Below are 12,312 nucleotides of genomic sequence, written 5' to 3'. Positions count from 1 at the left end.
AGGGGCAGAGTGCTTGCCTATCATGTGTGAGGCACTGGGTTCGATCCTTAGCACCACATAAAAATAAACAAGTAAAATAAAAACATGCTGTCCACTTACAACTACAAAAAATTATAACAATAATAATAATTGTTATGGGGTGCAACTTAAGAACAGACCGATCACCACTGAGAAGTCCAAATTTGAGCGTCTTTATTAAGCCCGCTGGCTGAGTGTCTCACACAATGCCCCCAAAAATTGGCTATTGGGAGAACAGCCCCGACCACAGGGTTGTAGGGGTTCTTATACCAAAAATCACATTAATCATAAGTATCTGTTGCTATGATTCAAAATTACACATTAACATCATGAGATCATCGACAGAGGGGGAAGTGGGTCAAAATGACCCTTACCTAGGTACAAACTAAACAATGGTTGCTAACATCCACACAATTACTGTTTACATGGTACATTGTTTAGGAGCAATAGGAATCAAAAGAGAGCATTTCTTTACTACATGGGAGTTGCCATTGTATATTATTAAACATGTCACACCAAGTTACTGATGATGGGCACAGAGGCGGGGTGTTACCATGGGAGAAGCTTATTTCCTACATAACATGGAGTCTCAGAGCAAAATGGAGTCTGTTTAGTCATTTCCCTTAGAGTCTGGCTAGAACATTCTCATGGAGTCAGATCTGTCAGCCCATCACATAATCTCTTTAGATTGGGTCCTAATCATAAGAGAGAGGGGAGAAAAGTAGAGGCAAGAAGAAGGGTTGTGATCTGCATCCTGCTCAGGGAACCACTTATCTGGCTTGGATTTGACATTTTATAAATGATTAGGCTAGGTCCACAGAGATTAAGAGGCCTTCTCAAGTTTACAGCTTTTAATAAAGTAAGCTAGATTTAAGCCTAGTTCCCAACACCCCTGTATCTCTATGTCAAGAAAACAATATTTCTGTTGGGTGAATTCACATTTCTTTAGGTTTCTGATGTTAGCTCAAAGGATTTGCATCAGTATAAGCAGGTATTTTGAAAAGGTTGGCAAGGGGAGGTATGTGGACGTCTTTCCACAGTAAATTCACTGTGCCATGTGTGAATGGGCCCAGGCTCCCCAGCCTTTGAATTCACTATTCTTGACTTGGTCATAATACATTCACTGTGACTGTCGGCTTGCTTACTAACGATTGTTTTTCTAACAAGGGTGGCAGAGACTTGCTCCATTGTATTCTGACCCTCATTCCTCTTGCAGGGCCTATTTTTCCCAGTATATGTGGCTGTGGGCATCCAGCTGAGCAGAGATGGGAGATCTTTTTCCCATGTCACCCACTGAGAAGTGCTGAGAAGCTTACTTTACACAGTAGGATTAGAACAGCCAATAAGTAAGAAAGAAGGCTTGCTAAGATCTGGGAGCTTGCAGGGCCAGGGTGAAGCCACAGGGAGGTGGCCCAGTTTAAGGAGCTCTCCGTGTGTAAGAGCCAGTTGGAGAACAAAGTCAGGCTGCACTCCAGTGGATATTATTTTTATTAACCAGCATAAAATGATATCTCAGATATTTTTAGGCCTGCAAAGGAATTCCTGCTGGCCCTGCCTGTTGGAAATTCATATTTTAAAAAAGACAACATGATGTAAAAGTCACCTCCAGGTATTTAAAGTATACAGGAGCCATCTGGGATCACACATTTATAGAGCATTGAGTCTGCAGTTTTATAAGTGGTTTAACTTGTTTTGCTTTTGTTATAGTTTTTCTTGTTACAAAATAATCCATGCTCATTTGATTTAGAAATTTTAAGACTAGATAGATAAGCAAAAAGAAGAAGGAGGTCACTGAAAATCCCAAGACACACTCACTGTTAGTTCTGTAGTATAGAATCTCCCAGGTTTAATTTTACATGTCAGAAAATTTTATCAACATCTCTACACACTTTTATGATTATATTTTCCCTAATGTATCATGAATACTTTTCTGCCTTGTGGTTGTGATACCAGGGTACATTTAATTAAATGTCTTGGATCTCTTGGACTCTTGAATTCTGTCCCATTTTCTACTATTAAAGTCATTGCACAGTTATCATGAAGATAGCAATGACCTGTTCCTATGGGTGGAATTGTTGGTCCTAGGTTACAAGTGTTTTATTCTAGGTGGCCTGATGGGACTTTTAGTTGAGTGAATCTCTTGTGTGCCAGGTCTGGGTTTGGTTTGTGGTGTCATAGGGACATAGTTACGTCTCACTTTTTTCAAATCTGGGAAATATCTGAGGAGGAAAAGGGCTTTCCCTTGATACAGAAGCCAGATGCATTGGATAGAGAGGCAAAAAGAATGATGGCATCAGATGGCTGGAAGGCTGGGAGGAAGTGTGAAGGGGAGCTCCCAGCATGGTACTAAGAACCCGGCCAGTGCCAAGGAAAGCTGTTGGAGAAATGAGAGCGGCTGGCAAGGCCAGAGGGACATCGTATATGTGGTCTCCTGTGAGATAGTGGAAGAGTGCCTAGTGTTACTTCTTTCCCAATAATATAGAAAAACTGGCATAAGTTGTAGTAGAAAGAACTTCATTATGTTTGCCATACATTAGCATAACTCGTTGGAATAGAAATATCGTAGTGATAGTGCAAGAATTTGGAATTGATTCTTGGATAGCACTCAAACATGGAGACAGATGATAGATAATAATAGATCAAGATGGCAGATGACAGGTAGGTAGATAGACAGATTCTAGCCTAGTTTCTGGTATTGGACCTCTGTTTGCTTTGAAGTTCCTTACTTTGCATATTTGGTTCTTTATGAGTTCTCACACATATGTCTTTTTTTTTCTTTCTTTTTAAAAAAAATGTAAATAGTGACAGCCTCAATGTGTTTTGCTCAGCTGCCTGTTTCCCAGGATTTGCTCTGTTCATATGGCTCCATCCGCAGCATATTGTGGAGTACTTCTTTTCTGACACATTCTTAAATCAAGACTCAGCGTAAACACAGGCCCTCTACAAACACTTGAAACTTGTACCAGCAAACACCCACGAGTCTTTATTTCCCTTGGTTCTTGGCACAGTTCTTCACATGTGGTAGAAGCTAACCAATTAATTGTTGAAATGAATACTGAATAAGGAGGATGCATTTTTTGCCCTTTACATTTTTGCACTTTACATTTATTGCCCCTTACATTTTTGTTTTATGCCAATGGAGGTAACACAGAGTGTCCAAGGCAGAAAATCTGAGTTTGACACTAAGTGGCCTGGGAAAGTTATTTAAAACGGGGCTTCCAATTCTCCTGTGGCTCCAGCACTTCCTGTATAACCTCGGGAAAGTTTCCTAAGCTGCCTTGCCTCTGTTTGTTCCCTCCAACGTGGGAATGACAGATAGCACCTCCCTCACGGGGCTTCATGAGGATAAGTAAGTCAAAATGGGTAAAGGGCTTACGTCAGTGCTTCTATTAGACTCTACTTAAGTAGTTACAGTTTTTAGTTTCAGCAGCAGCAGCCGACAAGATTAAGAAAAAGTAACATGTATCTTGGGTACTGTCAGTTATGTACCCGATTCTTTTATTTATTTATTTTTTTTTAGTTGTGGATGGACACAAGACCTTTAGTTTTTGTTTTTATGTGGTGATAAGGATTGAACCCAGTGCCACACACTTGCTAGACAGGTGCTCTACCACTAAGCCACAATCCCAGTCCTGTACTTGATTCTTAATAACTGGTTTTCCTGCCCTTGTTTCCTTCAATTAGTTACTGGATGATTAGATGTGGATTTAAGTAGAAAAGTAGTTGGGCTGAGGATGAAGCTCAGTGGTAGAGTACCTGCCTAGCAGCTACAAGGCCCTGGGTTTGATCCCGAACACTGCAAAAGCAAACAAAAAATGGGGCATCATTTTGAATACTGGCATGACTTAAACAGATTGCCCATGTGTTTGTAGGTGTGACCCTGTTTAATCAGCATTACAAGCAAGTTAGAGGCACCATTTCTTGGTCAAAATTACTTCATTTCATTTTGGTAGGATGGAAATTCAGACCCTTTTCAATTACAAACATCCATAACCTGTGTCTATACAGCACTAGATTAGATGCTTTGCCACTTAATAGCCTGGGACCTGGGACAAGTTACTTTTCTAAGTTTCAGTGTCCTCATTAGCAAAAAGAAAAAAATAGTACCTCCATGCTAATATGGTTATGAGAATTAAAAGGGACCATAATAATGATGACAACCTTTAAAAATGTATCGAGCACTTTGTGCCAGACACTGTGCCGTTTCAAACTTATCTGGAGAGCTTAGCACAATGTTCAGCAATCCATGTGTTATGACTTGGATGTGAGGTGTCCCCTGAAAGCTCACATATGAGATAATGCAAGAAGGTTTGGAGGAGAAATGATTGTGTTATAGCCTTAACCTAATCAGTGAATTAATCCCTGATGGAGTTAACTGAGTGGTAACTGGAGGCAGGTGGGGTGTGGCTGGAGGAAGTGGTTCATTGTGGCTGTGACTTTGGGGTATATATTTTGTATCTGGAGCATGGAGTCTCTCTCTGCTTCCTGATCACCATGTGAGCTGCTTTCCTCCACCACACTCTTCTGCCATGATGTTCAGCCTCACCTTGAGTCCTGAGGAATGGAGCCAACCTTCTATGGACTAAGACCTCTGAAACTGTGAGCTTGCAAATAAACTTTTCCTCCTCTAAAATTGTTCTGGTTAGGTCTTTAAGTCAGCCAATAAACCTGACTAAAACACCATGAATGACTGTTTTTACTACAAGTCTGAAGAGGTAGGTGTAGCCAGACCCTAAAGGGCAGGAGCTCTAGCTTAGGAGACAGACCATGGTGGAGCAGGAGTCTGGTCAGGCTGGATCTAAAGTCCACCATCTTACATTTTACATGGCCATTCCCTCTCACCAGAGCCCAAACAACCAGTGTCCAGTCAAAACTTTCTCTGCTATACACTGATCTTCCTTATTTCTCCTCTCAGGAGATGCCCTTCCTTTGGAATGCATATCTCCTGTTTGTACATGTTGAAATCCTTTTCTAGTCCCAGGTCCCTCTGGGCCTTCAAGCTTTTCCTGGTTACCATCCTTGGAATGCCCAGGGTACTTGCTATAGGGAATTTGAGAGTAGAGAACTGCTGCCTAGACATCTTTGCCTCCTTCCTCTCTGCTCTAATGCCTCCCATTTAATTTTGTGCTCATGAAGTATTTATGGTACTAATGAATAATTACCTTATAACTCAGAGCTCACCCTCTGCTTTTAGCTTGCAGAGTCTGGGGGAAGGATTCCACCATCATTACCTGGTCACTGCCCAGGTGAGCCGCATAGTGGCCCCTGACTCTGGGAACTGCCAGCTCCTTCCTTCCTTTGTGTCATCCCTGGACTTGGGGCCCTTCCAGAAAAGAGTAGGTTGGGCTGAATGCAGACTGATAGCAAAAGCCATGGGAACCTTTTGGAGGAAACCTCCAATCCCCAGGAATCTTAAATTTTGAACAAATGCTGTCCAGATTCTGGACTTGTCCATCACTAAGCTCTCTGCAGGTCAGGGCTAGAAGAGTTAGTGAAGAAGACAAAGCCAAGATGAGCTGATGTGTGGGGATGTTTGGAGCTGCCCCAGTTAATGCCAGTTCTTCTGATCTTATTCCATTTCTAATCTTAGGCCACCTCTTTTTCTCCACTCAAACATCCTTCACTTCTTCCATCTCTGCAGGGTTATTCAGTGGTTAAAAGAGAAACAAGGGTCTTTGGATGAAGTTCTTCCTTACAAACAGTGGCTCTAATAGGGCTCAGTGAGTCCTTTTCTCCACTTCATGACAGACATAGCACCCAGAGGTCTTAGGTCATATCCCAACCCCTCAGGCAGTATGCTATTTGGACTGTGCAAGACCATTAGTAGAAATGGACATTTTAAATCCAGGTATTTAAACTGTAATCCTGCTAAATAATTTGTTTCCTGTTTTAAATGGTTTGCACAGAAGAGGGGGTGGAAAAATGTAGAAATGTTTTCCAGTGCATTTCCTTCCTTCCACCCCCAATCCTGCTAAAGATACAGCATGAGGATTTCATGGTGGCAGTAGGCTTATTCCCAGGTGTTAGATTTTTATGTGCCTGTTTATTTTCCTGGTAGGAATGTCATCTTGTACTTACTATCACTACAATAGGAGTAAGTGCTGGGCCCAGAGAAGGTGTTCAGCAAATTCACTGATTGCCTGCTGGTTTTGTATCCTGGTTCTGAGTTCTACAGGAGGTGGCCTGATATTATGGTCCAGATGGGGAGAGCTCTACCTACATTTTCTCTTCCTTTTGCCATTTTTTATCTGCTGAAATCCAAATCCATCCTTAAAGGTGAAATTGATCTTCTACTAGTTGTCTGAGACATTCATTCTGCTAAATGAAATGTGTGTGTGTGTGTGTGTGTGTGTGTGTGTGTGTGTGTGAATATCTCATAAAGGCATCTGAGTCTGTCAGGCATCCATTTCTTGAATCTTTCTCCTGTGATTTTCTTTATGATTCCCTTTCCTGAGTCTTTTCCTCCCCTCTATTCACCTAGTCTTTTCCCAATGACTAGGTTTTTTGTTTGTTGTTTTGGTACCAGGGATTAAACCCAGGGGCTTTCAACCATTGGGCCACATCCCCAGCCCTTGTTTTTTTAAAAATATTTTATTTAGGGACAGGATCTCACTAAGTTTCTAGGGCTTCACTAAATTGATGAGGCTGTTCAACACTTGGCGATCCTCCTGCCTTAGCATCTTGACCTGCTGGGATTATAGGCGTGTGCCACCGCGCCCGGACACCCCTCAGTTTTGTCCTCAACATCTTCTACTCTTTTTCTTCTTGAATGTGTTTATTCCACTGGCTTCTGCTCTTAGCCCTATGTAGATGAACTCCCACAAATACAAATCATACTTAAATATCCCACATTTCATCTCAAATTCGAAATCCCCCATGAGGAATTTATTATTTTTACCAAATCTCCATTTACTTCCCAACTATTCCATTCCACTCCATTACAGACCCATTATTTTTGACACAGAAATACAAATTGAGTGGCTATTCTTTTTTATTATTGTTTGTCCTATTAGTTATACATGATACCAGAATGCGTTCTGACTCATTATATACAAATGGAGTACAACCTTTCATTTCTCAGGTTGTAGATGATGTAGAGTCACACCATTCATGGAATCGTACATGTTGAGTGGCCATTCTTGATGCATCTTATACCGTCTGTCACAAATCTCCTCCATTTTGGATTTGCTCTGGTTCCATCCCAGGCCCCAGTGCCTCGTGCTTCTCTTTGCACAAATGGCAGCAGTGTCCCCAGCTCTACCTGTTCTTCCTTACCCTCCCACTCTGCCCACTCCTTAGCTATGGTGGTCCTATCACTTCCTACCTTCTAAAATAGGTATGTGTTGGGGGTCCCTGCTGCTTGGTGACTGAACTCTGTATACTCTCTTGCTCCTCTCAACTACATGCCTGCAACCTGCCAACCTGCTGCTCTATCTCATTCTGCAATGGATGAAACACCCAAGTCATTATTGATTCTTCCACCCACCACACACAAGGGCCTCTGCAGACCCTGGTATGACTTGCTGTGTCCTGAGCAGTATGGTTGCTGCCTCTTAGTCCCTTAGCTATCCATCCTCCTTCCCCTACCTTCCAAAGTCTAGTTTGTCTCACCTCCTCCTCAAAATACCTTCAACCTCTTCAACCCACAGTGAGGAGCCCCTTTCAGAAATTCTGTCTTTCTTGTTGTGAGGACCCCTTTAGTTATATTTGGATCTTTTCATAGATTGGTTTTAACTTCCTAACCAGATGGTAATCTCCTTAAGTTTCACTGTTTTTTATTTGCTCTGCTGACTCTCTCCAGTGTTGAGTGTGTGCTGTTTTTCATTGCTTTAGTAGTATTCACAATAACTACTCTCAATCTTTCATTACGTGTAATTACAAATAATTAGGATAATACACCAAACCAGGCATTGTATGAAGTGCTTGATATGCACTTGCTTGTCTAATGAGTGCATATTCAGTAACTTAGGAAAACTTGTTCTGTGGCCCACCAAGCTGTGGGTCTCAGGGAAGTCATTTCTGGGACTGAGTTTCTGCATGTGCATGGTCGTTAACTTTCCATTGCTGTAAAATGCTTGAAAAGAGAAAAGGCTTACTTTGGCTTGTGGTTCTGAAGGATTCAGTCAGTTCATGATTGGTTGGCCCCATTGCTTTGGGACCAATCATGGAGGGAACATGGATGTCCCATCATGGAGGTAGTACATGGTGGAGCAAAGTTGCTCTCCTTATGGCCCAGAAGTGAAAGAAGAAGAGGAAGAGGAAGGGGCTAGGGTCCCACTATCCCCTACAAGGGCATGCCCACAGTGACCAGAAGACCTCCCTCTAGGCCCCACCTCTTAAAGACTTTGCCATCTCCGTGGGCTGGCAACCAAGCCTTTATTTAGCATGTGGGCCTTTGGGACTCCAGATCCAAATGATAGCACTTGCAAAACAGAGAACTGCTCTCCAAGTTCTTTCCATTTCCAACTCCATGGTTGAGTTATATTTCACTCATATTTAGGGAATCCTCACTGTGTCCTTGGCACAGATTTGTCACTGTGTACTTTGTACAGATATGGCGCAGTCCCTTCCCTTACTACCATCTGGGTAATAACAGGAAGCCAGGGGTATCTGAGTAGTAGAGAACAAGGGAGCCAATGACTTCATTAGGAGAAAGTGGGGAGATTCCTGAGAGTCTATTGTAATTAGAAGCTTCCTGAGGGAGGAGAGATTTCCGTTCAGTTTAAAGGAGGCAGTTGATGGAGTGGGAGTACAGAGACGCCTCTTGGCAGGACTGTTGAGCACAACAAGCTATTCAGCAGTGAACTAGAACAGGGTCGTGGTTAGGACCCACTAGCCATTTTGCATGTGCTAAATTTAAAGTAGTGACTGACCATGCTGATAATGCTATGAGATGAAACAAGAGAATCTCTACTCTATCAGAAAGGCATGTGGCTCTCAGAGGAGTGAAACGTTTGGATATTTGAGAAGACTCCTCAGATTTAAACCATTTATTTTGACATTCCCCTGTTCTGAGACTCATGAGCCACAAGACAGCATCCATTGCAAGGACAATACAGCTATTCCTATTACCGTGTAGTAGAATTCATTATCATTACAATCGGTCAGTACTAGTATTTGAAAATAGCAAATAGGTCTTTCTTGATTTCAAAAAGGAATTGAAAGGGTTTACAAACATATTTGCCTGGCAACAAAGTGAAAGTATGACAGAAAGAGAAAATAAAAATAGAAGTAATAGGGTGAGACTGGAGAAAAAGCCCTAAGGTCCAAGGACATTAAATACTTTACCAGAGGTGGGTTGCAGACCTGGGGCGCAACTTGCTAGAAGCCAATGCTTTTTTTTCCCCCTAAAGGAAAGGGTTTTGTTGTGATGGTGGTGGTGTTGGTGTTAGTTTTAGCTTTTTTCTTAATATGATGATGTATCATCTCTAAGATTCCATGCTTATAGTCAGAGACTTATCCTTTTTTAATTTGTTCTTTTTAGATATACATGATGGTATAGTATATTGTAACATATACGTATATGGAGTATAATGTATTCTAATTAGGATCCTATTCTTGTGGTTGTACATGATGTGGAGTTTCACTGGTGATGTATTGATATATGACCATAGGAAAATTATGTCTGATTCATTCCACTGTAGAGACTTATTCTCATTGATGAAAAGGATTTTGTATATTGAATAATGCTCTTGTGCTTTCATTCATGTTGTTTGCTTTTAAAAGAACTCATTAGAAACCATGGCTAAAAGCAAAACACCAGCCTGAGGCTTTTTGGCTAAGCTTCTGAGGTCGTGCTGCTAATATACCCACCATCTTGCTTAAGAAAACCCCAATTCTGAGGCCAAAGAGAATTTCCTTTCCTTGGAAAACCCAACTGTCATTTATTATTTCCTTTTAGGAAAGGGTTTTCTCTCTGCTTCCCCTACACCCCATTTCCTCCCAAACACACTCTGATTGCTTTGTGCCATCTGAGAGGGCCTGAAGTCACTGGGTGTTTACATCAGAGAACAATGGAGCAGAAGAGTGGTGACTGGAAGGCCCCCAGCCTGGCTCTGACCTGTCCTGGGTCCCTGTCTCTCTTGTATTCATAGTGTGAAGCAGCATGAGCGCTACGGCCAGCTGACCCTGGTCAACTCCACCGCGGCTGACACGGGCGAATTCAGCTGCTGGGGCCAACTCTGCAATGGCTATATCTGCAGAAGGGATGAGGCCAAAACAGGGTCCACCTACATCTTTTTTACAGGTAATGTTTGATACATTAATGGAACTCTTCAAACTTCTGGAGTTGGCCCAGAACTGGGGTTTCCACCACATGCTGAATAGCCAATAATTACAGTAAGAGTCCTCCCTGTTTATCTAAGGACTTTATATCAATTACTTCATGTAAGTCCTACAACAACCCTTCAGGGTAAGTACACATATCATTTCCATTTTTAAAATGTTGGAAAGTGGAAGTTTAGAGAGATTAAATAAATCTTCAAGATCACACAGAGAGGAAGTGATGGTATCAGGATTTGAACACAGAACTGTCTGATTCCAGGGTCTGTACCTGAGTGTCCAATATGGTACCCACTCTACACATATGGCAATTTAAAAATAAATGAGTATTAATTATAATCCAGCAAAATTTAAAACTTATTTCCTCAGTCACACTTGCCGCATTTCCTGTGGTACTGGAGAGAACGCATAGATAGGAAATTTCCCATCATCACAGAAATTTCTGTGGGATGGCAGGGCTTTGACTTCTTCACTCTGCTCTCAGAACCTATGACCATCTCCCTGGGCCCCCACAGTCACAGGATGCTTTGCTAAAGACCTCCTCACATTTATTCTTATGAGTACATGAGCTAAAGTTTAGGGGGCAGGGTTCCCAATGGGTGTGGCCTTTGTGGCTCTAGTCCCTGTCCCTGAGCCTAAGCATGGTGCCTGCTGGCATGCAGGTGAAAGTGGAAAACTTCTCCCTTACAGTGCCAGATATGGTGAGCAAATTGGAGCTTGCACTTTGAGAGACAGGTGTCGCAGAGTGGTCCCCTAGCCTTCTTCCTCTGAAGAGCTCTCTAAGCTCTGAAGTTGGGGGGATGAAATTCTCAACAAAGTTCAGAGGTTAAGAATCTTGCAAATTCCACCTCCTGGTACTGTTGTTGTCCAAGTTATTTCAGATAAAGCCAGAATCTTTTCTTGGTGTCCAGGAGGGGATTTTCATGAGATTTGTTTGCATCCCCAGTTCCATCTGTCTTTCAGACCTAAAGTGACTTAGTATGCCCAAATGAATTTACACCTTGGTCATTAATTAATACTTCAGTAACATCTCATGGGTTTCCCCCTTTCTTCAAATAGCTCCTTTCTGGCAAGAAGTAACATTAGCCGGGGTGGGGGTATTTTACAATTCATTTCCATGACCTCCCTAGGAAATAATAAAATCTATTTTTTAAATGTTTTAGAAATGGTAATGCTAATGCTGAGATTCAAAAAGGCAAATGACTTTTCCAGTGTTCCATGACTTTTAATGGCAGAGTAAGGAGTCGAATCCTATTCTTCTGACATAGGACACATGTTATTACTGCTTGGACTCTTTTAAGAACAAGGACAAGATGGTAGATGGACTGATAGACATTAGCTAGCATAACTTGCATCATCAGGAGAATTGCTAATAGTTGTTCACAGGCAATTCCTTTGGGTCTTCACTTTGGTGTACTACACAACATCGTCCATGTGTCCTTTGTATTATCCCACACTGCAAAGCAACAGTGGAAAAAGCAACAGATTAAGACAAGAGTGAGCCCATTCCCAGATAAGGATGGACGCCATCTTTCAAACTGCAGAATGAAGACTCTTTGTCAAGATTAGCACTGTGTGTCATGTCTTCCCAAAGTATCGTTCAAGGTTTTGAACTGAAGGTTTCACTTAGGTAGAATGTCCTAGTAGGTTTATGGACTCTCTTTGAATTTTATAGGTCTATATTGAAGTCATTTTGTGAACTGAAGGAGGACTAAACCTTTGATTTCAAAAAACCTGGGTCAAAACAGGAAGTGATCAAACATGTTGTATAATTTTTAAATTCCTTAACACTAAGAAAACAGTCCAGTTGGATTTTTGGATAGGGTTTGGCAATTCGTCTTTTCAGGCATGGGTGGATTTGAAAAACCAAGATGGGCCATTCCAGGAGCTGAGGTTCCTGCCGCTGGTTCTTTCAGAACATATGCTGCTCAGCTGCCCATGCAGAGAAATGTCTGCTGTTCATTATTTGTGTTTCCTAGAGTTTGAAAATATCATGAAGCTTCTTTTGGGGGA

The 12,312-nt window shown here is 41.9% G+C and overlaps 1 protein-coding gene across 1 annotated transcript in view; it reads left to right on the top strand.

Moving 5' to 3' along the window:
* The window catches only part of Pdgfrl (platelet derived growth factor receptor like), a 55,081-nt gene that overhangs the window by 34,074 nt on the left and 8,695 nt on the right, over nt 1–12,312 (top strand). The window contains exon 3 of the mRNA XM_047550165.1: nt 10,113–10,264. Within this exon, the coding sequence (XP_047406121.1) occupies nt 10,113–10,264 (152 nt within the window). The remainder of the gene's footprint in view (nt 1–10,112; nt 10,265–12,312) is intronic.

The sequence above is a fragment of the Sciurus carolinensis genome, chromosome 4, assembly GCF_902686445.1.
Source record: "Sciurus carolinensis chromosome 4, mSciCar1.2, whole genome shotgun sequence".
Lineage (NCBI taxonomy): Eukaryota > Metazoa > Chordata > Mammalia > Rodentia > Sciuridae > Sciurus > Sciurus carolinensis.
The sequence above is the reverse complement of the archived record's forward strand: the minus strand, read 5'-3'. Positions and strand labels throughout refer to the sequence as shown.